The sequence below is a fragment of the Rhipicephalus sanguineus genome, chromosome 3 (assembly GCF_013339695.2).
Source record: "Rhipicephalus sanguineus isolate Rsan-2018 chromosome 3, BIME_Rsan_1.4, whole genome shotgun sequence".
Taxonomy (NCBI): Eukaryota; Metazoa; Arthropoda; class Arachnida; order Ixodida; family Ixodidae; genus Rhipicephalus; species Rhipicephalus sanguineus.
The window spans coordinates 196,844,924-196,872,250 of record NC_051178.1 but is presented as its reverse complement, the minus strand read 5'-3'; the positions used below and the strand labels follow the sequence as shown (position 1 = coordinate 196,872,250).

At 48.8% G+C, this 27,327-nt stretch overlaps 2 protein-coding genes across 5 annotated transcripts in view; one reads left to right on the top strand and one right to left on the bottom strand.

Moving 5' to 3' along the window:
• LOC119386236 (ras-specific guanine nucleotide-releasing factor 2) overlaps nucleotides 1-21,546 on the bottom strand; it is a 403,649-nt gene extending 382,103 nt beyond the window's left edge. For all 4 annotated transcript variants that reach the window (XM_049413775.1, XM_049413776.1, XM_037653567.2 and 1 more), the window contains exon 1: nucleotides 21,015-21,546. In XM_049413775.1, coding sequence (XP_049269732.1) covers nucleotides 21,015-21,284 — 270 coding nt within the window. In that variant the 5' untranslated portion in view covers nucleotides 21,285-21,546. The remainder of the gene's footprint in view (nucleotides 1-21,014) is intronic.
• LOC125757910 (protein FAM246C-like) lies at nucleotides 21,283-21,720 on the top strand. The gene has a single exon (XM_049414265.1). The coding sequence runs from the start codon at nucleotides 21,283-21,285 to the stop codon at nucleotides 21,718-21,720; it is 438 nt and encodes a 145-aa protein (XP_049270222.1).
• Nucleotides 21,721-27,327: the final 5,607 nt, after the last annotated feature.

The following is a 27,327-nucleotide window of genomic DNA, read 5'->3' as shown; positions in this document are numbered from 1 at the left end:
GCTGCGCCACATAACTAGCTGTTGCTGGGCAAAGCCAGATTTACAGGGGCACTTTCGGAAATGAGCGGCAATGTTTGCTTCCATTCGGAGAAACGTATTTATTCATTCCACAGCTTTAATATGCCAAACACAACGGGGTATCTGCATTCGCAATAGCTTTTATGTTCACATCGTAAATCTCGAAAACTAATCGCACACTTAGCAGTACGGGCTTTTTTTTAATTTTACAGCACCTTACATTGTCCTAAGTCGTACTCTATATTAAAACTGAGCCCTACTTCTTCATTCTGTTTTCAGTGTGCTTCTTCTAAATTCCTGAACAAGATTTGAAAACGTTAGCATTTCTGAAGAAACATGTTTTTGGTGTTTTAGTAGAAAGTCGCTGTTCCTTACCGCAAATAACCGTGCGCACTGCGCTCGCTTCCCTCTTCGCTCATATTTCTTTAGGTGTGGAGGTGGTATTAGTTTTATTAAAATTTACATAAAAGATGCTCTCTGAGTTTCAGCGCCAGGTGTCTTCTTAAACATGCTGTAACATGATACCTAGTGCTGCGCTTTAATAGTGTTTGCACCCCTATATTTTTCTCTGATATATGTCTTAGGCTTCGCGAAACGTGGCGCCTAACACTATGGTTATTTCGAGAAGGCTGTGATTACAGCAAGTACCTAATCGTTATGATAGTTATTGACGTGTAACCATGAGAAATTTCAATTTTTTATAAATGTCACTGAGCTGGACTGTGTAATAGATTCATCACAACCAGCAGTGGGAAATCTGGTGCGAGTGAGTTGGTCCATGCTCTTTACCCAGTTTTTAGATCGAAGCTCTTAGGCGCCCGTTCGTGCGTTGAGAGGCGTCGCCGTCGTCGGTGTAACCGATAGAGCAAACGAGTACGAAAGAGAGCGAACGCGGAGCGCAGCGAGCCGCTGTGATAGCGTCTGCAATGCCTCGTGACTGCTCGCGCTTTTTGTGACAGCGCAACGCATGCCCCTCGCGCAAGGGCACGAGAAAGTGGGTTGACCTGTGAGGCTTGGGAGAAGAAGAAGACGTGCGTTTGTCGAATGGACACTTCGTGTGTGGAACGCTCTAGTGCATTCTTAGATTTTGCATCTAGTTTTCCGGGCACAAGTTCTTCCATAATAAACAAGTTTCAGAGTGCAGCTCTTAGAGGCCCGTTCCTGCGTTGAGCGGCGTCGGCGTCGTCGTAACCGTCAGAGCGAACGAGGACGAAAGACAGCGAACGCGGAGCGCAGTGGGGGATGAAAGGCGGCGATAGCGAGGAGAGCGTTAGGAGGAGGAAACGACAGTAGCGAGACGACAGGCTCCGCGGCGCCACAGTAGTGCACGCCGTAGTGCGGTCGCCTATGACGTCATCACTAAAATATGCGGTGAGAGCATCCACCGATACCGCTAATGGAAATAAAACGCTGCACGAACGGAGGCTTGTCTGCGGCGGCTGTTGTGGAACGCGTGCCCACGCGCTGCCTTCCGCGGTCTCCCGGTTAGCGAGGCAGTCGAGCCTCAACTTATCGCAAAATCAAAACAACTAAACAGCTGCGCTCAGAATTCGCATTAGGCAGTATCGTAATCGCCGGTGAATTTTTTTTTTCAGCGCGAAACGGACGAAGACGAAAAGATCCAGACGCAATAAGACGCATACGAGCGCTGGGCACAGACAGCGCTCGTCTCTTTCTTATTGTATCTCAATCTTTTCGTCCTCGTCCGTTCTCGTGCTGAAAAAACTGGGTAAAGGGTCGGAAAACCATGAAAAAATGTTGTTAATCAGATGTTGAATTCGCGTCAAAGTAGTTCAACATCTGAATATTTATATCTTTACTTTACTTTACCGAAATTTACGTTATCGTAAACTCTGTGTGAAAACAGATTTAATTATTATCAGCCTCAATAATCTTAAGAGTTTCTTCCAATTACTAAGAAGATGGCGAAAGCAATACGCGTTATTCGAAGGTCGCAGGTTCGGTCCCTGCCGGCGACAAGCTATCTTTTCGTCCACTTTACTTTCTTTACATCTATATTCCAATTATTACAAATAACATCTCCTATACTTTCTTTGGCATTATTGTATGTTAGTTCTCATCAATATTGTCTTCAAAATACTAAGTGTGATAGCTCCTAGAAGACGATGTCGATATTCGTACGCTGGGGCTAGCGACTCTGCGGCAGAGGCAGCAATGCCGCTTGTCGCACGAAGGCTTGCGCGCCTTTACTTAGATTCAGGTACACATCAAGGAATACCAGGTGGTGTAAATTTACCCGCAGTAACCACAGTGGTGCGCCTCGTAATCACATCGTGGTTCGTCCTCTCTCGCTGCTCTTCCTTTCTTTTTTACGGCCCCCGTTCCGTGATACGGAGTAGAAAACAGAACGTGCAGTGACTTCTAGAATCTCTTCAGCCGAGTGTGTACACTTGTACACTGAATCCCGTACTTCGCCTCCACTTCGCCTTCTCGCACGTCAGTTGTTACCTAACTACGCTCATTTTCAACTACCGCGTTTCTTCTTTGTTATCTACAGGCTTCTCGATTGCGCGTCCACATCAGATTACTTCGCCTCGTTTCCTCAGTGCTTCTATGTGTCTAGAGAAAACCAAACCCGACTACTGTAACCCCTTCCCGAACCGCGGTCGAGTGTCGCAATTCGTTCAGTGTATCAGCTGACAGATGGCCGTCGACTTCGGGAACCTCTGTCCGGCACTCGGCACAGATCTCGCCCCTCGAGCACACGTCTATAGAGTAAGCAGCAGCAACAGCAGCGCTGAGGAGTGGAGACAAATTGTACGCGCAAGGCTGCAAGGACGGCGCATTGTGCGGTCACGGAGTGCTTGGCGCCTAACACCTTCATTTGTCTGGGGCTCTGGGAAAACAGCGAGGCGTTTGAGTGCCCCTTATCGGGATGGGAAAACACCCTGCAGCCTGGTAAACAAAAGAGCTGCGAAAAGACGAGCCAGTTCTTGGTATCTCTCTCATAGCGTGTTCTTTTTTGGGTAAGAACAAACTCTGTCTTTGTTTTCTTCGCATTGGTTTGCAATCGACTCGGCTCTCGTCTTGCTCCCTCTATATCCTTACCACCAATCAGAACTCCAAGGTGTGCTGTGTATGTCTCTCTTATCGTTATGTTATCGTGTTCTTTCAAGCCTATCAGGTAGGAGTGCGTAGCTTTGTGATCCCATCGCGCTCGTTTTCTGTCTTACGCTTCATCTTTATTTTATTTTGTTGAACGCTCTAACAGGTCGATGAAAAGAAACATTGCACGCCGACACGCGAGTGAGACCCAAGACTGCATTTTTTTTTGCCTTCTCTGTCAGTCTTCTCACACAGCTCGAAATCCCCGCTATATTTATTTACACATAACAAACTATACAGGTACTTACAACGTGTTTCACACGTCTTGCATATCACCGGCGATTTTTCTTAATAAGAAATATTATTCCACTCAAGGGCGCTCGCACTTGTGAATATACAAGGTTAACATGCAAGCAAGAAAAGACGCTTTACCACGCACCAACTTAAAGGGCCCTGCAAACACCGCGGCGTTCCTTTTTTCCTGTTTTTTTTTTTAAGACGCTGACTATAACAACGCTCTTCAATACAGGACCTATTTCTTGTGACGGCAAGTGTGCAAGACCTTTCTCCCTAGGCTGCCGCGGTGGTCTAGTGGTTATGGTGCTCGACTGTTGACCCGAAGGTCGCGGTATCGAATCCAGGCCGCGGCGGCCGCATTTTCATGGAGCCGAAATGCTGAAAACCCTTGTGCTTAGATTTTAGCGCACGTTAAAGAACCCTAAGTGGTCAAAATTTCCGTAGCCCCCCACTACGGCGTCTCTCATAACCATATTGATGTATTGGAGCGTGAAACCCAAGAATTATTATTATTAAAACCCTTCTCCCTCTTTCTCTCGTGTTTTTTCTCTTCCCTCTTCTTCTGCTTCCCGGTGCAGGGTAGCCAACAGGGCGTTCTTACGTCTGACTCCTCCCCATTTCTCTCTTCTCTCTTTCCCTTCGTTTAGGTTCAGAGTTTGTGAGCCGTAATAATCTGCAGAGGTCCGGTTCATGTAACTGAAAAAGTGACTCAGCGTCGCGAAAAAAAAAAGAACGTATCTTAGCCGGAGATGCCTGGTTATTCTGGGCTTTTGAGAAGTGGGGGAAAGGAAAGAAAAAAAACAGAAAAGCTTTTATCATCACGATAAGCACGCCACCAAGCTTTCAAGAAATAAAATTACATAGCGCTGCAGCGAACGACCACTCGCGCACATAATAATTGCACGCATACCCTCTGCAATGTTACTCCGAGGAATATTAAACGCTCGTTTGAGCTTTGAGTGCATGTAAATTGCGTTATTTCCTAGTTTTTGTGGGACCCTTTCTGATAAGCAGAAGAGAAAAAGTGGCATGTTTAGAGTGATTACTAAAAAATGGTAAGCATTATTATCGCGAAGTGGCCTCGTCCAGTTATATTAATATCTACGCCGCACGTGCTGGTTATAAATATATGCTCATCCCCGCTAACGTGATCTTAATTCTGCCGTAACCGCAGGCTAACGTCTTTTATGTCATACATGCCAGTAATAGACGAAGAGCCGGCAGATTGTGCGTCAGATAAAATATTCTACTGCTGAGGGTAATATACCGCTCCAAACATGTCATTAATGCCTGTCGAGACGTTCCACTCGTCAGGGTAAGGCTCCGTAACTTCAACGACCCAAAGCACAAATTTAGTCTACCAGTACAATGAAAAGTTCAGTGGTGGCTTTTCAGGAGTTCAATCTGTAACCAGGATCTGTAACCAGAAAGTTTATATGGTAGAGGAAGTTTCTACTGAAGAGTACTTAGAGAATAAATTTATTTCGCGATATATTTGCCCTCCTTTTATGCCAAGCTGTACCATTGTTGGAAGGTGTTTTCATTTCAGTTGTTTTCAACACACAACCAAATAAAGAATCCCTCGCACCCTGTTGGGTTTTGTCTCAGAAGAAGCCTTTTGTCATCTCCGGAGACATTAGGGACTCTGATATGAATCTGACGGTTATTTAGTGTAAACTAGTTGAGTCATCAGCTTAAGTCTTTCAGATTGTAGGGAGCAACGTGATGACAGCCGAAGTGGTCGTGTTGTCGTCGCTGCTTTGTTTGGAGACAGATAAAGCAGCGACGACGGCACGGCCAGTTCGGCCGCTGTCGCGTTGTTCCCTACAAGAACATCAATAGACCAATTAAGTCCACTATAAAGTGTCAGTTTACCTAACGTTTTAAGTCTTCGCATCGCTACAGGTCGCAGTGGCGGCGCCGCCACACCGAGTTTTCAGCCGCATTTGCCTTTGGCAGGAGTGAGCGTCGTCACCCATCTGTTTGCCTGTCACAGTGAGGTCACGGATAATCTTGACAAGTGTGAGCTTCCTTGATACAACGTGTTTAAAGGAGTACTGACACGATTTCGAAACATCGCAAAAGATACATTTTCCCTTTCCTTGGTATGCAGTGTCAACGCTGACCACACACCGGTGTCGGAAAACGTATAAAATATTACACGTATAAAATATTTTAATTTGACTTTGAAGTTTTCGTCGCTGAGCATCTGCAGGCCAGCCCCACTGCAATGGACATTATCCCGACGAGTCAAGACAGTTCCCCCGAGTTTGCGAGTCTTGCGTCCTGCATGCAGCCTAAATCGCAGAAATCACTGTCAGGGTCACTGGACGACAGTGCACTCATCGTTGTTTATGTGCAGCACGAGCAGAAGACGGATTTGCCTCTAGTTCGTCGCGAGTTTCTGTATCCCCGTGACGTCATACTGACATGAAACGTCACTGAGAAGCCGCCCCCTCGATATCGAAACCGAAAGTGTCTTTTTAATGTAGCGGTAATTAAAATATATACGATGCATTCCCAGGCACCACAATACTCGTTTTAGGTTTCTCGACACCAGTATTTTTATTTAGAGCAACAATCGGAAAAATTTTTTTAATTCGTGTCAGTACTCCTTTAACTCAAATTATGGTCTGAAATATTATACTAGTTACAGTATAGTCCCTCTCACATAATTTCGAAAAAAAGAACCGCTTCAAGGACCCATTAATGTTGACTTACGACGGCGTTACCTTAAAGAACGCCTTCGGTATCTTAAACACTTCGCAGCGCAGGAAAAACAGACACAAAGAAGACGACACCAGACAACATACGAGCGCAACATACGAGTGTTTAAGATGATCAACCAACAGGCCCAATTCGCCACAATTCTGACCTTCGGTATGTCACGTCTCGTCTGCCGTAAGTATGGCGATAGTTATCACTCCATACGACTACAACTCACGATGCTATAAAGCGCGCGCTCGCCAAAACGGTAGCTGTGTCGAAATAATATCCTTCGATGCATTACATTAAATTACCGCGTTGTTTCGCCCCATATTACTTTACTATTGCGCTGCACATCTTTGGTTTTATGTACACTTGTGTTGCAGTAAAACGGACTGAACCCGCGTAGAAACGTCTGATTCATTCCATTAAGTTTGCATGAACGTTGCGTGGCGTTTTATTCATTAGCATTACATTTGTATAAACATTATATTGCATTTGCATTCAATTGCATAAACGTTTGCATTGTTAGCTTTACATTCTACGTGTGAGCTATGCTATCGTATTTGCTGAAACAAAAAAGAGCGCTTTGCTTAAGCGCAGTTCCAGCTAGTGCGTGAGGATTGTTCCAGGAGGTTAAAACAGAAGGCGACATTTAAGCTTTGAGGAAAGAAACCATAAAGAAGTGGCTACATGGAGCATTTTAATGTGTTCTTCTTATTAATATTTTTAACGTAACGAAGTGCTTAAGCGCTTCGATTTCTTTTTCGTAAACGGCTGTTGTGATTTTGAAGTTTCGTAAATTTTTCTTTATGAAAGCTGCGCAAAAGCAACTACCTTTTATTTTTTGGCGCCCGAATAACATCAAGAAGAACCCAAATTTCAGCAAACTATTACTGCGCACAAAACGCGCTTAGTGGACGAAGCGAGTATCCAATGCTATTATTCTCGGAATCAGCTTATCTCTGGAAAGGAAGAAGTTAAATTACAACGAAAGCGGGCGCAGACTTGCGATTAATTCGCCGTCGCTGAGTCAGCAAATGCAGGTCTTGCCGAGCGTTGGATCTTGTGCTGCTTCATCCGCCAGCCACACGCTGCAAAACAAGCATGATAATCCCGGCTCACAGCAAGGACAAAAAAGTTACGACCATAGCTCGCGTCAACTAGGAGGCAGACTTTCCTGTATAGGAACGACATCGCAACGCCGTGAAAGAGCTACATCCTGTTTAGGGAGGTCCCGCATTACAGATGATGTTATCCGTCAGAGGGCCGAACTTACAAAGCTTTGCCTTCGTTAATCCTCTTCGCCATTGGCCGGTTGCTTCGCTAATGATGTGTGCAGCATCACGACTGGCCGAAATTTCCTATTGCGGATAATTTTATTTAGAGCAGATGATCCTCGAACATATGTGCTTTTGAATACAGGCTCAGGTGCTTCGGTAGCACATTTACAACGTTCATAGTAAAACCTGAAGAGGTCTTAAATGGTCTGGACTAATGAGGTGAGTTAAAATTTCTGCTTGTATTCGCTATCCAAGGGACTCATGCTGGAATCAAACAGGGACCGCATGGTCAGTTACAAAGAAATAGCTCATTACTACAGGTTAGCGAGGGCAGTGTACCGGACAGCTGGCAAATCGCTTAACGAGGAGGCGACTACAAAAAATGCCTATCCGATCCCCGTAGCCTGTCACTGCTACTACCTGGACCCTAATACCTGTAATCATTGTAACAAAAAAGTGAATCTGTTCCACATTACGGGGACGCTAATATCAGATCACTAATATCAAGAAATATGAAATAGTCATCAGTGAGAGGTCCCCTTGCGAAGCTCCGACCCTGACCTGCAGGCCAAGGTCTTCAAGAAAGCTGAAGAAGGCGGCCGGGTCCAGAAGCTCATACCCGCCTAACCACGAGGACAATTAATACCTTGTTTCACAAAAAAAATGCATTAACGTGATAGCGTTAAAGAGCCCGTGCCGCAGAATATGCGGTATCGGCGTCGGCAGCGTTGTCCGTTAGCCAAAAATCCTGATGTGGTCAAAGAATAAAAAAATTACACCATTTCCCGCTAAAGGGGACCATGAGGCGATGCGAAGCCGGAGCACTTGCACGATCGCGTTCCGTTGGCGTTCTTTTGGCATGCTACCGTCCTCGCGTCGTTGAACGCGAAGAGGAACGCTACGCGCGTCTTGTCTTTCCTCTAGCCTGGCCGTTAATTCTCACAGGGCGAGCGGGGAACGCGGTCGGCAGGCGTGCGAGAAAGGGGCAGCGTAGGAGAGGAGAGAGAGGGGGAGGGGACGCGCATGCGCTGGGGCTCATCGCGGCGTTGCGCAGGAGAGAATTTCGGCATGTCTAGCCCGCGTTTCAGAGCAAGAGTGGAAAGGGGGAGGGGAAAGGGGAAGGGTAGAGGGAAAGTGGAGAGGAGAGGGGGAGTGGAGAGGGGGAGGGAAAGGGGAGGGGAGAGGGTATGCGCATGCGCAGTAAGGGTGGTCACGCCGCACACCACCACCGGATTGAGCTCCGCCATAAGATACTTCGCATCTAAAATCGGGGCTCGAGCGGGAATCAAACCCAGATGTTCAGCTTGGCGGTAAAATGCTCTACCACAGAGCCACGCCAGTGCTCGAAAGCGCTTTGGGAAAAGACCCTATACAGGCGTCGTGTAGGGCAAGGATTCACGTTAGCAGGCGCGATATCGCGTGGTAGAAAGCGCAGAATCGCACCAAGAGCCACACCATGTGAATTGCGGAACGAGAGAGTGGTTCAAAGCTGCCCGCCCATTACAAAGGTCTGCGGAGAGGCTACACCGAGGAGAAGCTTGTGGTTTCCTACCCTACACTAGAAAGGAAGACAACGGGGAAAGAAAGATGAAAATTTCAGCGCAGAAATAAAAATATCACGCACAAAAATTAGTCTTTACAAAAAATTATAGCTCATCCTGATGCAAGATGTATGATTAGCGAAGGCAGCTCTGCAATAACAAAAAAAAGACACTTGAGAAAGGAAAGTTGTATGAATATGGTCCCTGTTTCACGAGCTATGCATTAAAAGAACGGCTTATTTCTTACTCCTCGTACTTCCACAACCAGAAGACATCAATCTACTACGAAGAACGAGTAAAAACTAGCAAGTGTACTTAGTTTTTGGAAGAGCATCTTCTGTTACAGTTTTAAGCAAGCTTAAAGGCACGCAGGTATTCTATTGCTACTGCTACTTACGACGTTACGTTCAGCCTTCATAACTGTCAAAAGTATTAAATTAGTATATGTGGTTGCAAGTGCCTGTTGAGAAGCTAGAATAGACGAAAGAGGTGAATCAGTTCAACGAAGCACTGGAGCTGTGGGATCTTTGTTGCCTCTATTAAATGAGACTACAACGCAAACGTTTAAATCAAACCTTTTGACAGCATTCTGCTAATCTACAAGTACTGATCTACTTCTATTCAATATGCAGATGTTTAACTTGGCTCTTTATTTTCATTATTATTTGTGTTTGAAGAGACGAGCCTGATGCGCGTCGCCCATGAGAATGAATGCCAGTTGGCGGGCACTAAAAATCGCTCCCTTCTAAAAACGTTCCAATCGTTCTTTCGCCTTACAGCGCACCACTTAAGCACTCCAGCCTCAAATAATGACGTTATCTCACGCCATATCGCGTAAAGCGACAAATTGGCCGCACCTACTAAGCCAATTTCGGCGCAATAAAACTGACGGGACACGAATCGTTACGAACCAGGCGAAGCTCACCTGTTTTCAAACGTACCGTCATGCGAGGGGGGAAGGCATCACGAAGGGAAACAAAATGCTTTGCGTACGCTTCGCAACACGATCGGCTCGATAAGAGCTTAACTATTTCGCAACGAAAGCGTGCCGCTAACAGTATAGTTAACTGCGGTTACGAAATGGGAAAACACTTTGAGGTTTACGCACGATAAACTTGTTCTTCCCATTTCGTGCTTGGCAGGCTTTCGTTTACAGCTCATTGTAAGAGAACAAATTCTGTAGAAACATCACAGAACGAAGCAGGACATTACGTAATGTATATATATATATATATATATATATATATTGTAGCGAAGCGTTCCTACTGAGTAATGGGTCGTCCTCTCGAGCGCCTTCCAGTGGGTCGTTCTCTTCTCTGAGAGCACGCTCCTCGTGCAGAGAGTCGGCCCCGCTTTGACTGTCGCTGCCGTGCGCCGTCGCTGAGTCCCCGTCAATAAACGTCTTGACAATTTGGTGGAGGTGCTGTGCCCTTTAAACAACTACGGTCCGCATTCGATGCCCTTGGAGCTTCGATCCCGTACCGTGCCTGCTACCATGACTCAAGACGCCGCCCAGCAAACGCCTCCTCTTGCACCGACGCCATGTCCGGGTGTCCCCCGCATCCGCGACCCTCCTATCTTCACCGGCGCGGATGGCAACGACGTCGAGGACTGGCTCGCGATCTACGAGCGTGTGAGCGTCCCCAATAAATGGGACGAGGCAGGCAAACTGAGCAACCTCGTTTTCTACCTGGCGGGTGTGGCAAGTCTATGGTACAACAACCACGCATCCGATTTCGCTACGTGGTCCGCTTTCAAGACCGCCATCATCGACGTGTTTGGCCGCCCTGCCGTTCGCAAGCTGCAAGCCGAACAGCGGTTACGTGAACGAGCCCAGCAGTCCGGCGAGTCTTTCACGAGCTACATTGAAGACGTGCTCGACTTGTGCAAGAAAGCCAACGCAACCATGTCTGAGGCCGACAAGATCCGGAACGTCATGAAAGGCATCGACGACGATGCCTTCACCATGCTACTCGCCAAAAACCCTCGCACTGTGGCCGAGGTCATCACGCTGTGCCAAAGCTACGAGGAGCTACGCCGGCAGCGGCTGATGACGCGTCGACCTCCATCACGCGACGCCGATCTCGCTGGCTTGTCGGCCGTGTCGGACCACTCCGTCTTACTCGCCGAAATCAAGTCATTCGTGCGGGAGGAAATTGCCCGCCAGTTCTCCTTACTGGCCTTCTCTCACCCGCAGGATGTTGTACAGTCGTCGACCACACTGCTGCCTCCCCTACGCCGGGCTATCGAGCAGGAAATCGCGGAGGTTATGCCGGAATACCACCAGCCCCATCCGGCGTCTGCGCCGCTCAGTTACGCACAAGTTGCAGCCAGGCCGCCCCCAGCGCTCCCTGTGGTGCCCCCGCTAACATACGCTGGAGCCGTCACCAGGCCTCAGGCCTTCGAAGCGAGTGTGCCGGCTGCGTACGCCGACATCGTCCATACGCCCCGACTGCAGCCAACCATGCAGTCGTCATATCAGCAGCCGCCCCGTCCCTCGCGTCCTGCCACGTGGATGGGACCTAGCCCGGCAAACCGATGGCGCACTTCCGACAACCGCCCGATCTGCTTTGCGTGCGGTTGCGCCGGTCACGTAGCCCGCTATTGCAACCGCGTGCAGCCGCCTCGAGTCGGATCAGCCGTCACCAACCAGTCCAGCCGCCCGTATTATGACCCGCTGCCGCCTATGTCACCGACGTCACGCCCAGGTCCATCTACCCGTCGGTCACCGTCCCCACGACGCCGCTCACTGTCACCGATACGGCCTCGTCCGGTCGCACGAGACCAGGAAAACTAGTCGTCGCAGTCCAAGAGGCAAGGGCTGCGACGCTATCGAACAGCCAAAGCCCTCAGCAAAGCCCATCAAACGTAGTAGACGTGTTTGTAGATGGTGTGCGCACATCGGCCCTTGTAGACACTGGAGCTGCCGTTTCCGTTATGGACGCTAAATTTAGCCGACTACTACGAAAAGTGACGACGCCACTTTCCGGGCTCTCCCTCCGTACAGCCAGCGCTCACAGTATTCACCCGACAGCGGTGTGCACAGCCCGTGTCATGATTCAGGACGCTCTGTACGCCGTCGAATTCATCATAATTTCCTCATGCTCTCACGACGTCATCCTGGGATGGGATTTTCTCGCCCGTCACGCCGCCGTCATTCGTTGCGCACCAGCCGAAATAGAGCTCTCACCATTCTCAGATTTGACGCCGGCGGACAGTCCACCGGCTGCGACCAAGGTACTCGTCAAAGACGACACCACACTTCCTGCAAACTCGTCAACGGCTGTGTCAGTCTGCTGCACCGGTCTCGCCGACGCCGTTGCACTCCTCTCTCCATCTGACCGCGTCTTCACTAGAAAAGGCTTGTTGGTGCCATTTGCGACCGTGAAAGTCATTCAGGGCGACACCGACATTTTTGTTACGAACCCATCCCCGTACATTGTTAGGTTGGTGCGAGGGGAATGTCTCGGCAGAGCTGAAGCCCTCGAAGACGCACAAGTTATAGACGCACCGGGTGACACGTACTGCGCCAACTCCCATTCGCTCAGTGCTGTTTCCACATCTGATTCGTCACCCGCTGATTTATTTGGTTCCTCGATTGCTGAACACCTTACGTCGGTCGAGCGTTCCCAGCTTCTATGCCTGTTGGAAGAATTTCGTTCTTCGTTCGATGTAGCGCAAACTTCTCTCGGCCGCACGTCTGCTGTCACGCATCGCATCGACACTGGCGCCCACCCACCACTGCGGCAACGTCCATATCGCGTGTCGCCAACAGAGCGTCGTGTAATTACCGAGCAAGTCGAAGACATGCTTCGCCGCGATGTTATTCGACCCTCAAACAGCCCGTGGGCGTCTCCTGTCGTTCTCGTTGCGAAGAAGGACGGCTCTGTGCGGTTCTGTGTGGACTACCGGCGACTCAATAAGATCACCCGTAAGGACGTCTATCCCCTACCTCGAATAGACGATGCCATTGACAGCCTGCAAGGAGCAGAGTTCTTTTCATCGCTCGATTTGCGCTCAGGGTACTGGCAAGTCCCGATGGCTGATGACGCTCGACCGAAGACAGCGTTTGTCACACCCGACGGCTTGTACGAATTCAACGTCATGCCGTTTGGGCTGTGCAATGCGCCCGCGACTTTTGAGCGCATGATGGATACCGTTCTGCGCAACTTGAAATGGCACACGTGCCTATGCTACCTCGATGACGTCGTCGTTTTCGCCCCGGACTTCTCAACACACCTTCAACGCCTGCGGCAGGTTTTGACGCGCTTGAGCGACGCCGGGCTACAACTGAATCTCAAGAAGTGCCGATTTGCAGCACGGCAGCTGACGATACTAGGATACGTGGTGTCCAAGGACGGCATCCTCCCAGATCCAGCCAAGCTTCGGGCCGTGACAGAGTTCCCCAAACCTACGTCCGTCAAAGAACTGCGCAGTTTCGTAGGACTATGCTCCTACTTTCGGCGCTATCATCAGAAACTTCGCGACTATCATATCACCGCTGACGAAGCTGCTTGGAAGTAACGGGCCCCTCAATTCGTGGTCGTCAGAATGCGACGACGCTTTCGCAAAGCTCCGTCGTTTGTTGACGTCTCCTCCCATTCTACGCCACTACGACCCTACGGCCCCTACAGAGGTACACACGGACGCAAGCGGTGTTGGCCTCGGTGCTGTCCTTGCGCAGCGCAAACCTGGGTTCCCGGAATATGTTGTCGCATATGCAAGTCGTACGCTTACTAAAGCAGAGACCAACTACACCGTCACGGAGAAAGAATGCCTGGCAATCATTTGGGCCCTTACAAAGTTCCGACCTTATTTGTATGGTCGCCCATTTGATGTCGTCACCGACCATCATGCACTGTGCTGGTTGTCGTCATTGAAGGATCCCTCAGGCCGTCTTGCCCGTTGGGCACTTCGCCTGCAAGACTACGACATCCGCGTGCTGTACCGCAACGGACGTCAGCATGCTGACGCCGACGCCCTGTCGCGCTCTCCCTTGCCTGACGACAATGCCCACAACTCAGCGTCTCACTTTGTCGTTTCTTCCATCGATATTCACACCATCGCTACTGAGCAGCGCAAGGATCAATGGATTGCCTCACTGATAGACTTGCTGACTGATCCATCGGCCACACCATCCACTCGCTTGTTGCGTCGTCAAGCCCACCATTTCGCCGTTCGCGACGACCTGCTCCACCGACGCAATTACAACGGCGACGGCCGCCAGTGGCTACTAGTAATACCCCGCAGTCTGCGTTATGACATATGCGAGTCGTTCCACTCTGATCCGCAGTGTGCACACCCTGGGGTATCGAAAACCTACCACCGCATTCGCCAACGTTACTTTTGGCGAGGGATGTACCGCTACGTGGAGAAGTTCGTTCGCTCCTGCATCGATTGTCAGCGCCGCAAAACTTCAACGCACCTGTCGCCAGCAGGTCTGCAACCTCTACCTTGCCCTGACCGACCGTTTGGGCGCGTTGGCATCGATTTATATGGGCCACTTCCCCTGACGTCCGCTGGTAACCGCTGGGCCATCGTCGCTGTAGACCACCTCACGCGATACGCTGAAACTGCTGCCCTCCCTGCGGCTACAGCGAGCGATGTGGCCTCCTTCCTGCTCCACCGATTCATGCTGCGTCACGGTCCACCCCAGGAGCTGCTCAGTGATCGAGGCCGTGTCTTCTTGTCGGAAGTCGTCGAGGCCATTCTCAAAGAGTGCAACGTTGTTCACCGCAAAACTACTGCTTACCACCCGCAGACGAATGGCCTCACCGAACGCTTCAACCGCACGCTAGGCGACATGCTCTCGATGTACGTCGCCGCCGACCACACGAATTGGGATGTCATTCTGCCCTTCGTCACGTACGCCTACAATACCGCTCCTCAGAGCACTACTGTTTCTCACCATTTTTCTTATTGTATGGCAGGCACCCGTCGCACACCATTGACACAATCCTTCCCTACAAGCCGGATCGATCTGAATGTGCGCCTATTTCTGCCACAGCCAGACTTGCTGAGGAGTGTCGCGAGCTCTCCAAGACCTTTACTACGCATAGCCAAGAGCGGCAGAAAAGCATTCGCGGTGACACCACCAGTTCTGCGTCCACGTTCCTTCCTGGAGCGCTCGTATGGCTCTCGGTCCCTACCACTGCACCTGGCCTCTCTTCCAAACTACTGCCCAAATACGAAGGCCCCTACCGTGTCGTCGAACGCACATCCCCGGTGAACTACCTCATCGAACCCATCGACCCATCCTCGGACATGCGCCGTCGAGGGCGCGACATTGTCACGTGGCGCGCTTGAAGCCCTACCATGACCCGCTCATAGTGACAAGTTGCTAGGTCGCCAGGCGGCTCCCTTTCGTAGCCGGGGTAATTGTAGCGAGCGTTCCTACTGAGTAATGGGTCGTCCTCTCGAGCGCTTCCAGTGGGTCGTTCTCTTCTCTGAGAGCACGCTCCTCGTGCAGAGAGTCGGCCCCGCTTTGACTGTCGCTGCCGTGCGCCGTCGCTGAGTCCCCGTCAATAAACGTCTTGACAATATATATATATATATATAATATATTATATATATATATATATATATATATATATATATATATATTGTGTGTGTGTGTGTGTGTGTGTGTGGTGTGTGTGTGTGTGTGTGTGTGTGTGTGTGTGTGTGTGTGTGTGTGTGTGTGTGTGTGTGTGGATGTAAAGAAGACACTACGGTCACACGCCGTGGCACCTCAGCGGTTATTGTGCTGGGGTACTGAGTTCGAGGACTCGGGTTCAATTCCCGGTCAAGGCGGCCCCATTTCGATGGTGGAAAATGCAAGAGCACCTAGATTTAGGTGCGTCTTCGAGAACTTCGGGAGGTCGAAGTTCATCCGGGCACTCCAACTACAGCCTGCCTTATCGCGGTTCTGACGCGTAAAACCCCATAACTTAACCTGACAGTAAATTTTCTTTAACCTCCACCATTTTTGTGCCTATAACCGTTATGAACACAATGCTCGTGCATTCGCGTATATGCCAAATTCTGAATGAAAAAGCTAATTTCTGAATCTGCCTTCGTTACGCGTACTGCCGCCTAGCTCTTTTCCATTTGCGCTCACGCTACGTGAAAAGCCTAGTTCACCCGGTCATGTCATTCGTTTTGATTGCGTCTGACCATTGTAGAAGTAGTAATTGTAACGTTACTGTGACACTACAAGCGCCCGTCTGAATAGTAAAAGATTACGTTTGGATGGCGCGCGCATACGATCATAAATTTAGTGACACCTACTACTGATCGAATGGGCTGGTGCTTATTGGACACTTACCAAACTAAACTAAAAATGTGGTAACAGAAAATTATGACTGGTGTCGTGTAGATGCCGTTCATCTGCCAGTGAAAGCCCTAACTTCAAGGTTGCCACGTGTGATGACTTGACCGTAATAATAAAACGCGTTCTACTTCGGTGTGTGTTGTGTAGGGTTGTGTATAGGCTGTAAGGTCATATCACTGTACTTACTGCATTTACACATGATTCTTCTAAATTGGGTATATCGCAATTAAGTCATAACACAGGTCTTGCGGCATTTTCATCGCCACTAATGGTAAATAAGTGTTGTTGGATAAGTGTTGCTCTCCCCCCACTAACTACATGTCAGTTTTTCTAGGCGACTTTAGCTTACGAAAAGCAAAATTTGGTGAGGAGTCAATTCAGACCGTACTGGGAAACTCTAGGAGCTGTGAAATCACAATCGCACTGTGGCTCGATACAAATTAAGGCAGTAACCACAGTGCTTTTCTTCGTATAACAGAACCAGAGCAAAGACAATCGACAAGCTGCCATGCTGATACTTACTTACACTGGAAAGAATCAAAATCAACGAAGAGTTAGAGCGCACGAACACGTATTTCACGAATGCCGCCGAGCCAAGCTTTAGTTCAGATAAGAATTCCGGGGGCATGCACGGTGCTAATCTATTCTATCAGGTGGGTTGTACGCAATATTTTTTACGCGTACATAAGGGGTTGCCTTCCAAAACTTAAGCTATAAAATAAAAAGTATTTCAAGCCTTATTTTTTCATAGATAAACGCGGATGTGTGGGTACAGCCTTATGTCTGTCATCTTTAAAAGTAAAGCGTAAAAGCAGGGACACCAGACAAGCAAACAAGACAACACGAACACACTTGTGTGGTTCTGTTCTCTTGTGTCCGTGTTTTCATTCTCTAGCCTTAATTAACGATAAACCCTTAATGACTGGCTCGAATCTCTGTCGTTCTAACGTCTGTGTCACACAGCTAGCTAACATCCCCAAATGCAACCGCAGTGAAATTCAATAAACGTACGCCCGGACTTGACGTAAACAGCGTTGACGATGCAATCAGCTTTTTGCACTTCGTGTTTTTCACGACATATCTACAACGTCTGCGGTTGATGTATCACTAATGCGCGACTCTGCTGGTCTTTAAAACTTTTACAGGGTTCACATAAAATCATTTGCGTCCATTCTCGTAAATAGCACGTCAGACTAAGACTTCTTTCTTTATTTTTTTTTCAACGCAAAACAATGTTGGTTTGTCGTTGCTTTTTTATGCTACTTGAAGCATATGAACCGTGTGTGAGATTCTCCATCCTGATGGTGACTGTAAACGTCAGAGCAGATTTAGAGCTTCCACGAATGAATACCACGTCTCCAGCCGTACGTATATTTAGGGCTATAAATTTGGGATGCACGGCGATTTCCAAAAAGAGCAGCGGTTTGTTCAATATTAGACAGCAGTAGAGCGCAGGGCGATTGCGTATGGATGGGAACTGTAGGTCTTCAGAGTGAAGTGTTCCATCGTTGCAGGGGCTTCGTAAAGGAGCATGCGGCTACTCGCGTGCACGGTTTCCTGAAACAGTGCCTTTAGACGGCTTACTGAAGTCCGCTTAGGAATATGTCCGCAAGACTATTATCTGACAATCGGACAGAAAGGCAAACGTGATCATGAAAGAATCCCATTTATTTTGTCCATCTCGAGTGTGTCTAACAGTCGGCAAACTGAAATCACCATACGCACTATGCATACGCATAGTCCGTACAACAGGTACTGGGTATTCTATGGCCAGTACTTGCAAGCCTTCAGGTAGGCTCCATGACTACTATCTACAGTGGAACGTGATACGCCTGAAATCATGCGTCGAGTACTATGGAACGCAGCAGTGTTGTTTAAGCTCACGCGAATTTTTCGTGTGAGCTCACCACTTCTTTCAATATTTACGCCCCGCCACGGTGGTCTAGTCGTTATGGCGCTCGACTGCTGACCCGAAGGTCGCGGGATCGAATCCCGGCCGCGGCCGCTGCATTTTCGATGGAGGCGAAAATGTTTGAGGCCCGTGTACTTAGATCTAGGTGCGCGTTAAAGAACCCCACGTGGTCGAAATTTCCGGAGCCCTCCGCTAGGCGTCTCTCATATTCATATCGAGGTTTTGGCGTGTTATACCCCAGATATTATTATTATCTTTCTATATTTCTACGTTCTCATCCCTTAATCCCCTTCTCCCAGCGCAGGATATGAAACCGGACGCGCGTATGGCTGACCTTCCTGCCTTTCCTTCTTTTTCCTCCTTCTCCTTGTCCATTTCAGCTGTACATGCAGCGATTGAGAAATTTCCAAAGATTCTCTCGTGATTCATGATGTTCAGATAACAATTGCAACAGTAAAAACAGTACGATGACTGTTCACTAGTACGTCACGAAAAACATCACAGTAAAATCAGAAGGTGTGTACTATATGTCATTTCGAGAGGTTATCAAAGCGAAAGTTTTCATGCTATTTTAGGTGTTGACAGGAGTTAATATAAACCAAGCGCAGTACATTCGTGACGTTTCGTAATCGGTGATATGACTCACTGAAAATGTTTTTCCTTGCTAAACTGAGTGAAAACCGTGTATGGAAAAGAGTGCAAAATCTGTCAAACGTATGGAATTTTCCAAGCCTTCCTGTTTATGTGTTCGACGTAAATCAGCCTGCTTAAATCGGCTGAACTCGACTTGCACGAACGCAACAGGTTTAAAAATGTTCACGTGTTGAAGTTTCTCTGTATATAGAGAGGGTGTTCTCTAACAATGTTAAAAATCAATTTAAAGCGCGCTTATGGATACACTAAAGCGTGTTGTTTCTGAAACTTACTGTGGTTATAGCCATTTCGTCATTATGATCGCATTTCTTCTCCTCTTAGTACCAGTAAACTACATGACTATAGTACTTTTTTTAGAGAATTTATTCCTGTCGTACAGGTGCTATTGTTCGTTCTTTCACACCAGAGCAGTCCCTCACAAATGCTACACTCTCATGATAAGCGTCATTGTAGTCACTGAGTTGCTAATGCTCAAACGAACAATGAAATTGTGCCTTTTCTCCTCTGAACTTGTACACCTACAAAGGAAGTGTACTGAAGACGTTGAATATAGACGAGCGCGCACTTTCTTGTGCTTGTTACTTGTTAAAAGGTTTGCTTATCGCTACGAAGAGAGGTAGCGCTGACAGTTCCATGTTCATGCAGAGGAAGTAGTATAATAATATCTGGGGTTTAACGTCCCAAAACCACGATATGATTATGAGAGACGCCGTAGTGGAGGGCTCCGGAAATTTTGACCACCCGGGGTTCTTTAACGTGCACCTAAAGCTAAGTACACGGGCCTCAAACATTTTCGCCCCCATCGAAAATGCAGCCGCCGCGGCCGGGATTCGATCCCGCGACCTCCGGGTCAGCAGTCGAGCGCCATAACCACTAGACCACCGTGGCGGGGCGCAGAGGAAGTAGAAGAAATGAAGTAGCCATCACAGACTATAATATACATGGTGGTGCAGCAGCATCTGCGAGACGGCGGCACGGACCAGCGAGGTCGATGAATCTGTAATTTCGTTTATGTTACATCTCCAGTGCGTAACTGTTCTTCTCAGCGAGGCAAATGCACAGAATAAACGCTACATTCCATCTCCTTCATTTAAGACTTGTAGCGTGACACTGCTTAAAAAGAGTTCAGACAGCCCTTACAAAATGTAAACAGGACGACTAATTCTGTGCTGCTTCTCTTTAGCAGAGTGCGACGCTGGGCGAGTTGGTGCATAGCTTATTTTGTTATGCTGTTTCTCTACCGAGCACACCTGCATTTCAAACAAGATTTGTGAGACAGTATCAGATGCATTACTATTTATAAGCGTACTGCTTGAACAAAAGTACGTTTTTAACGGTAATATTACGGGCTTATTCTCAATCTTTCTGTCTGTTACCGCAAGTTGACTCATGATTTCAGATAGTCAGTGTTAAGCTGTGTTAAGCTGCACCAGTGCTTACCCCCGGCTATAAAATGCTGCTCGTTTTATGAAGAAACAAAAGTTCCTTTCCATGGTCGCTAGAAAAAAATGCATCATGATAGTGAAAAACAGATATTAATCCCTAGAATCTGTTTAATTTGGCGCTACCAGCCTGGCAAAGCGTGTATGTTCTGTTCTGAACCTCCACAAGAAAGATGATTCACGTTTTATCACTTGGTCTTACGCTATTGCTGCGCCGGTTCCATAATTACCACAAATGCCAGCATGTTCAGACCAACATCAATCCTAATGGCTTCTTGTCGAAAATGATCACCATTCCCGATAACAACGATGACACCAGAACAGCATGTCATACTCTTAACTAATCAATCGTCTAAATGTATGTAAAGCTGTTGTCACGATGAATATTGGAAGACTGTGGTCGCTCGCTTGTGACGTCCCGTTCAACGTGGAGCTAATTAGTATAGATGTTCGAGACCACACGCCAAGTTATACCCAGTCATTAACAGGGCAGTTCAAACGAACCGCTGCCACATGGCATCTGTGTTTCAACATCGCGTGTAACAAGTTTCCCGTTCATGTTCAAGCCACAAGGCTAAACTACGCGTCATGCTCTAGTTATGCACGTGTGTTCGTGCGTGCAGGCTGTCTTGGTTTCTTTTGTCGCCGTGACATGGCTTGTAGCGCGTTTCCGATCGGTGGATGGGCTCTCCTCGGCCCGAGGGCATGGCCACGAGTGGCAAAGACATGCAACGAGATAAAGGGGCATTGCAACGGGACTTCGAAGCACGGGCAGCGGCTCACCTGAGTGCTGCCCGTGTTCTTGCCGCCGGTGACGGGCGTGAGCAGGCGCTCGCAGTAGGAGCCCTCGAGGAAGAGCACGCCCGACGGTCGGGTCGTCGTGTCGTTCTCGTAGTAGAAGAGCAGGTTCTGGTAGAGCACGAACCAGCGGAGCTGCCAGCGTGCGCTGTCCGCCGTGCGCTTGCAGAGGTAGCCGCGCAGGCAGTTGTCGTGCAGCGCCTTCTCGGACAGCGACAGCAGCTGTGCATCGTTCATGCGCAGCGCCCGCTGCATGGCCCCCCGCGCTCAGCCGGCCCGCCGACGACGACGCAGCCACATGCAGCCCCCGCCGTCGGTGGACGTCGCTCTACCGCCGCCTCCGCCGGCCGCCCGCGCCATGGGGCGCCGCGTGCCGACGTTGACGACCCACCGATGCCTGTTGGACCTGGCGCTCGCCGACGCTGCTTCCTGCCGACGCTGCACGGACGGGTTCGGGGTTGGGGGAGACCCGCTGCTGGAGCTGGTGTGCAGCTGCCGCCGCCGCCGCCGCTGCCGACGCGATTGCCGTCGCCGACGACCGACGGTCGATGCCGGCACGCGAGCCCCTGGCGGCCGCCTCTTCCTGCCGTCACGTGGGGGGGAGCAGCCTCCGCCTCCCCCGGCATCTTCCGACTCACCTGGACGCGCCTCCTCTTCTGCCCCCCCTTCCGCTCCTCCCGGTCACCCGTGAGGCACACCTCCGCGCCGTCGCACCTGTGGAACCGAGAGGGAGGAAAGGCGTCCCGGTCCTTGCTCAGCCAGCCCTTCTGACACAGAGAACGCCGGCCCCTCCGATGGGCAGATCTGGGTTAGGACGCCACAATCTGTGTCACAGGGACGGCGTCGCTCTTTGGGTCAGCCGACGGCGCGCCGACACTTGCGAACGGGAGATCGTAGCCTAAGCCCGAGGAAGATGAGAAGTTCGAAGTTCTAGAACACAGACTTCTCATCCATTCCACATTGTTACCTACATTTATTTTACCTGCAAGACTTTTCGCACCACGCGAAGCTCATTTGAGCAATCATTACTTCTTTAACCTTAAATTGGGTAAAACAATACAAAACCAACACTGTGAGCACCGAATCACCTGACGTGTAGAGCTTGCCAGACAGACGCTTTTCCTGTTCACTTTTTATCTTCTAGATTTGTTACCACTGCTTATTTTGTTCATATAGGAGCTGGTCTCAAGAATGCACTATTAACTTACACAATTTAACATTCTTGTGTAAGGCGATGCTTACTAACAGTTAACTGATACTTTCCGAAAAAATATCAGGGTCCGAATCAAGAAAGGTTTCCGTTCGTAAATGCTCTTCGCTATTTATTAGTCGGGGGCATTCGCTAATATGTCCTGCATCAGTGCTAGCTACAATTTTCTCCTATTCAAAACATCGCATTTGACATCATCGACGGCCGCTGAACTCGCCGCCATCCGTGCAGCACTAGAGCTTGTGGTTGAAGAACCTTCACAAGCTTGGTCCATTTTCACGGACTCCAAGGCAGCTTTTCAATGTCTTATGTCGTCATTTCGTTATGGACCTAATGAGTAGTTAGTCGCTGCTATAAGGCTCCTTCACCACCATGCAATCGAGAAACAACACAACATAGCGTATCAGTGGATACCGGGTCATTGTGGTATATACGATAACGACCGTGCCAATGGGGCCACCCGATCTGCACATGGCAGTGACCACTCCGCAAATATACCGTTCTCCAGAACCGACGCAGCTACAAGACTTCGTTCACTGGCACGTGAACTCACACTTGCCCAATGGAACTCGGCGGAATTCACCAATGCTTTTCTACACAGCTTGGATCCCAACCTCCAGCTCCGTCTTCCGTCAGGAATATCGCGAACTGAGGATACACTTCTGTGCCGCCTGTGGCTTGGCGTGGCCTTCACGAATGCCTACTCCTGTCTGATTGGAATGGCCAACAACTCTACATGCAATAACTGCAGCTGCGAAGAAACGATCTCCCATCTTCTATGTGAGTGTCCCCGTTTCAGTGCGCCATGACAAGAACTTTCGAATGCGCTAGATAAACTTGATAATCTCCCTTTGTCGGAACAAAGGGTTTTGGGACCTTCGCCGAGTCCGTCGTCAGCACAGAAGGCTTTGAAAGCATTATTGCGCTTTTTGCGGACAACTGGTCTTAGAGACAGGCTCTAAGCAGTGTCGTATTCTCCTTTCCTTTACTTCTCTCTTTTTCCTCTCTTGCTCTCCCTTTCTTTTTTTAACATCTCTGTTCTATCATCTTTTATCCTCCTTATACGTTCCTCCAGCACAGGGTAGCCAGCCGGTCTAAGAACTGGTTAACCTCCCTGTCTCTCCGCTTGTTTGTTCCTTCTCCTATGAACAATCCTAGCTTAACAACATTTTTGTGAATATTTACCTTGCTTATTTCTCTTTCAATATTGAAGTTTTATTAAATTGCTGAACAGAAAAATAAAATGAAAGAAACATGACAGAAAGCGTTCTTTGGTCTTCTCCGCAATAATAGTCACAATGCGGCAAAGCACGCTCTACAGGGGCACGCTCACGACCTTTTAGTCTGTTCCATGTCAAAATGAGTTGTAATAAATAGTGGCGTGGGCAGAAAAAATTGGGGGACAGTTAAGCTTCGCCTTTAAGAGTTGAACGCGATAGCGATATCCTGCCCTTAGTGCGCACTTCGAACACTACGAGTGTTTAAGAGAATGCGCGCACTAAGGTGTGTGCTTTATGTAACGGGTAGCATGCTTTAAACCAGGAGCAATTATGCGCGAGAAACTTTTTCGAAGTTGTGATGCACCCACTACGTGGTCTTAAGGGAATACGCGCAGTAATGTGTGTGCCTTTTGTAATGGGTGGCTGTCTTTAAACCACCAAGTCGTTATGATATTGACATGATGTGACGCCCGACGGCAATGTACGCTTGTACCACGCAATATTACTGCGATATTACATCTCGTACTGTGACACCTGTAGACAGGACGCGTATTTTTGGGAAGCATGAAAGTTACTTTCAGTGCAGCTCCAAGCAGAAGGGTGGCTGTGTGGTAGAACACTTGCTTGCCACGCAGGCGGCCTGGGTTCGATTCTCACTCGGACCCAACATTTTTATTCTTTATTTTATTTGCAGCTTTTTCGATTTTTCGGTCACGGACAAGATGATGATTTTTCGCTCACAACCAACGGCGCCGACACCGACGGCGGAATTTCTGCGATACGAGCTCTTTAACGCTATTGCGTTAAAAGTAGGCAGGTCTTGAACACTGGCCGTTATACTCGAAATACATATGTGGTGCTTAAGCGAGAAGACCACGGCCGCACCAGGCCCAGATAAGCGCCAGCCTCCGCATGCCGGCGAAACAGCTATCGACACTCACAAAAAAGAAAGTTGTGGTGCGGAGGGAACACCAACACCATTTTCAGAAAATCAGAGAATCAGAAAATGGCCTGTCTGGATCACCTGTCAAGGTTTCGCGGCCGTAAGACTAGCGCGCATCGGGTCCTCAGAGTGCTTTTCTTGTCCTGAGTTCATCAGAGGTCATCGATATGTCTAATGGTTTGTTGCACATACGGCTCTGTTCATTATGTATGTTTCCTTCACCATCCCCGAAACGTCGCGGCAGTTATCGCTGCATTCACGTCGCGTACCGTGAAGCTATGCGGGGAGGTGTTTGCAATTATCAAGGAGGTGCAAACGATTACAAAAGCTGAACACAAAATACAGTTGCATGCATCGTATATCATAGAACCTAATTTCAACTTTACCAGAAACCTTTCTTCGAACAAGGAGGTGGGTCATACTTTCTGCACATCTAGAATGCGCGTTGTAATATTCATCAGCTGGAAGAGGCGTGATAGCTTCCTTCCAACAGCTCCAGTTACCGTTCTGTGCGCGACATTTTGGCCAAGTATTCACCTAATTCTTTATAACCTACGGAGGAATGAGCAGCGCACATTCCCACCTTTCCAGTCGACTTATCTGATCGCAGTTCTGTAACCCCATGTTCAACTTAAGCTGCGAAAAGAAATGCAGCTATAAAGAAAACGGATATGTATACACTTCTTTCTTGTCGTACATGGATTGGCGGAGTGAGCATTGGATAAAGTGTTCCTTGGCTACTGCAGTTATCTAAAAAATTAATTTATCATCATCGTCATCATTTCCAGCTTTATCTGCGCTGCAGGGCGAAGTCATCGCACGATGATCTCCGGTTTGCCGCATCTTGTGCGAGCTGATTCCATTTTCTGCCTGAGAACTTCTTAATTTCGTCACTCCATCTAACCCTCTACCGTGCTTGGCTACATTCCCATCTCTTGGCATGCACCCCGTTGCTTTAACTGACCATCGGTTAACTGAGCAGGGATTCTGCCACTGACACCAGAAGGTGGTCAGAAGGTGACAGAACGAGTGACAGAACGACACCAGAAAGTGACAGAACGCCGCCGCAGGTGAGAAGCTCAAAAAGCCTTCAGGTCGCCAACAGAACGCTGCCGCAGGTGAGATTTCCCGGAAGAGGTTCGCTGTCATGCCATACCTTCACAAGATTTCCCACAACTTAAAAAAAGTGGGCGCTCGAGCAAACACTGGCGTCGCTTTTACGGCTCCAAACAAGCTGGGAAAGTTGTGCAGGCTCAGCAACCCAACTGCTCACAAAGCGCGCGGCTGCGTAAAAAATCACAGAGTTCGCCACGTGGAATGCAAAGAAGGGGTCGTGTACAAGCTCCCCCTTTCGTGTGGGAAATTCTACGTGGGGCAGACGGGCCGCTGCCTTAACGACAGGCTTAGAGAACACAAAAACAATGTAAAGAAGGGTGGCGATGGTTTGTTAACCGCGCATTGCAGCACGTGTGGGTGTTCGCCTGCTTTTCATGAGTGCTCTGTCGTACGCACGCACAAAGATGAGACCACGCGGTTGATAGTTGAATCAGTCACCATACACGAGTTAGGCCAAGATTGTGTCAGCGCACCTTCATTATCATTGTCCAGAAAAGAATTGTCATTCCTAGATCCGTCACATTAGCGCGTGCCTGATGTCCGCAATTTTCATGTATTTATGCAGTGATCCGACTCACAATAAATCATTGTTGAAAGTTAGCGCTTGTGTGTGTGTCACTCCCTGTCCCATCCTCATCTTTTCAGTACTGCGCTTAACGTTATGCATATGTCGCACCAACAAGGCCAAAGATCCACCCTTGCTAAGTAATGCAGTGTCCTTTCTCGGTGAGGTGGTGGAACAGCTCGGCAGTCTCAAATACCAACTGTTCGTGTGGATCGCGGCGTAAAGTCGACAGTAGAGACTGCAGTGCCGCCTTGGAGTCGCAGAAAATCGCCCACCTTTTCCTCATCTGGTCGTTAATGAAAAGCAGCGCGGCGCGAAGCGCTGTGAGCTCTGCTGCCGTCGATGTTGTTGGGTGAGCCGTCCTGAACTTGATAGTTGTGGCGATCGTTGGAATCACGACCGCTGCTGTTGAACTGCTCGGTAGGACGGAGCCGTCGGTGTAGACGTGAGTCGAGTCGTGATACTTCTCGTACAATAGCAGTAAAGTGAGCTGTCTAAGAGCTGGTGCTGACAGATCTTGTTTTTTCTGGACGCCTGGTATTGTCAGGTTGATGATTGGTTGTTTCAGACACCACGGAGGAACCGAAGGTCTCGCCGCCGGTGTAAAGCCAGTTGGTAGAGATTCGCCGTGTGTGGTTACTGTTCGGCAAAAGGAGGTGCGTGGTCTGTCCGCTGGTAGAGATGCTAGGTGGTGGTGTGGTGTCCGGGCAAGATGCCTTATGTGGGTCCTCAGTGCTTCAACCTCAATATGAGTCTTTATGAGGTGGTCCTTGGCGATGGCTAGGGTCGCCGCTGTTGAAGCACTTTGAGGCAGGCCTAAACAAATCCGGAGGGTCTGGGCCTGAACACTCTGTAGCATGCGTCGACTTGTCTTGTTGGCGTTAGTTAATGCAGGCAAACTGTATCGCAGGAAACCGAGAAACAGCACCCTGTACAGTTGTAACATAGCACTGGGCGACATTCCCCAAGTCTTTCCAGCGAAAAACTTGAAGAGGTGGGAAATGCCTGCCAACCGCTTTTTCAGGTACGAGACGTGAGGACTCCATGATATTTCTCCGTCTATTATGACGCCCAGGAACTTGTGTGATCGACAATACGGTATACTTTGACCATTGATTGATACACTGTATTTAGTCATGGCTTTGCGCGTAAATGCCAGAAGAGCACACTTTCCGGTAGAAATTCCCAGGCCTCGATCACGGAGGTACAGAGCAATTTGAGTGGCTACTCTCTGGATTCTCGCT

What these genes read in the sequence shown, in the direction of transcription:
- LOC125757910 (XM_049414265.1), top strand. Translation starts at nt 21,283, where the DNA reads ATGGCCCCCCGCGCTCAGCCGGCCCGCCGACGACGACGCAGCCACATG.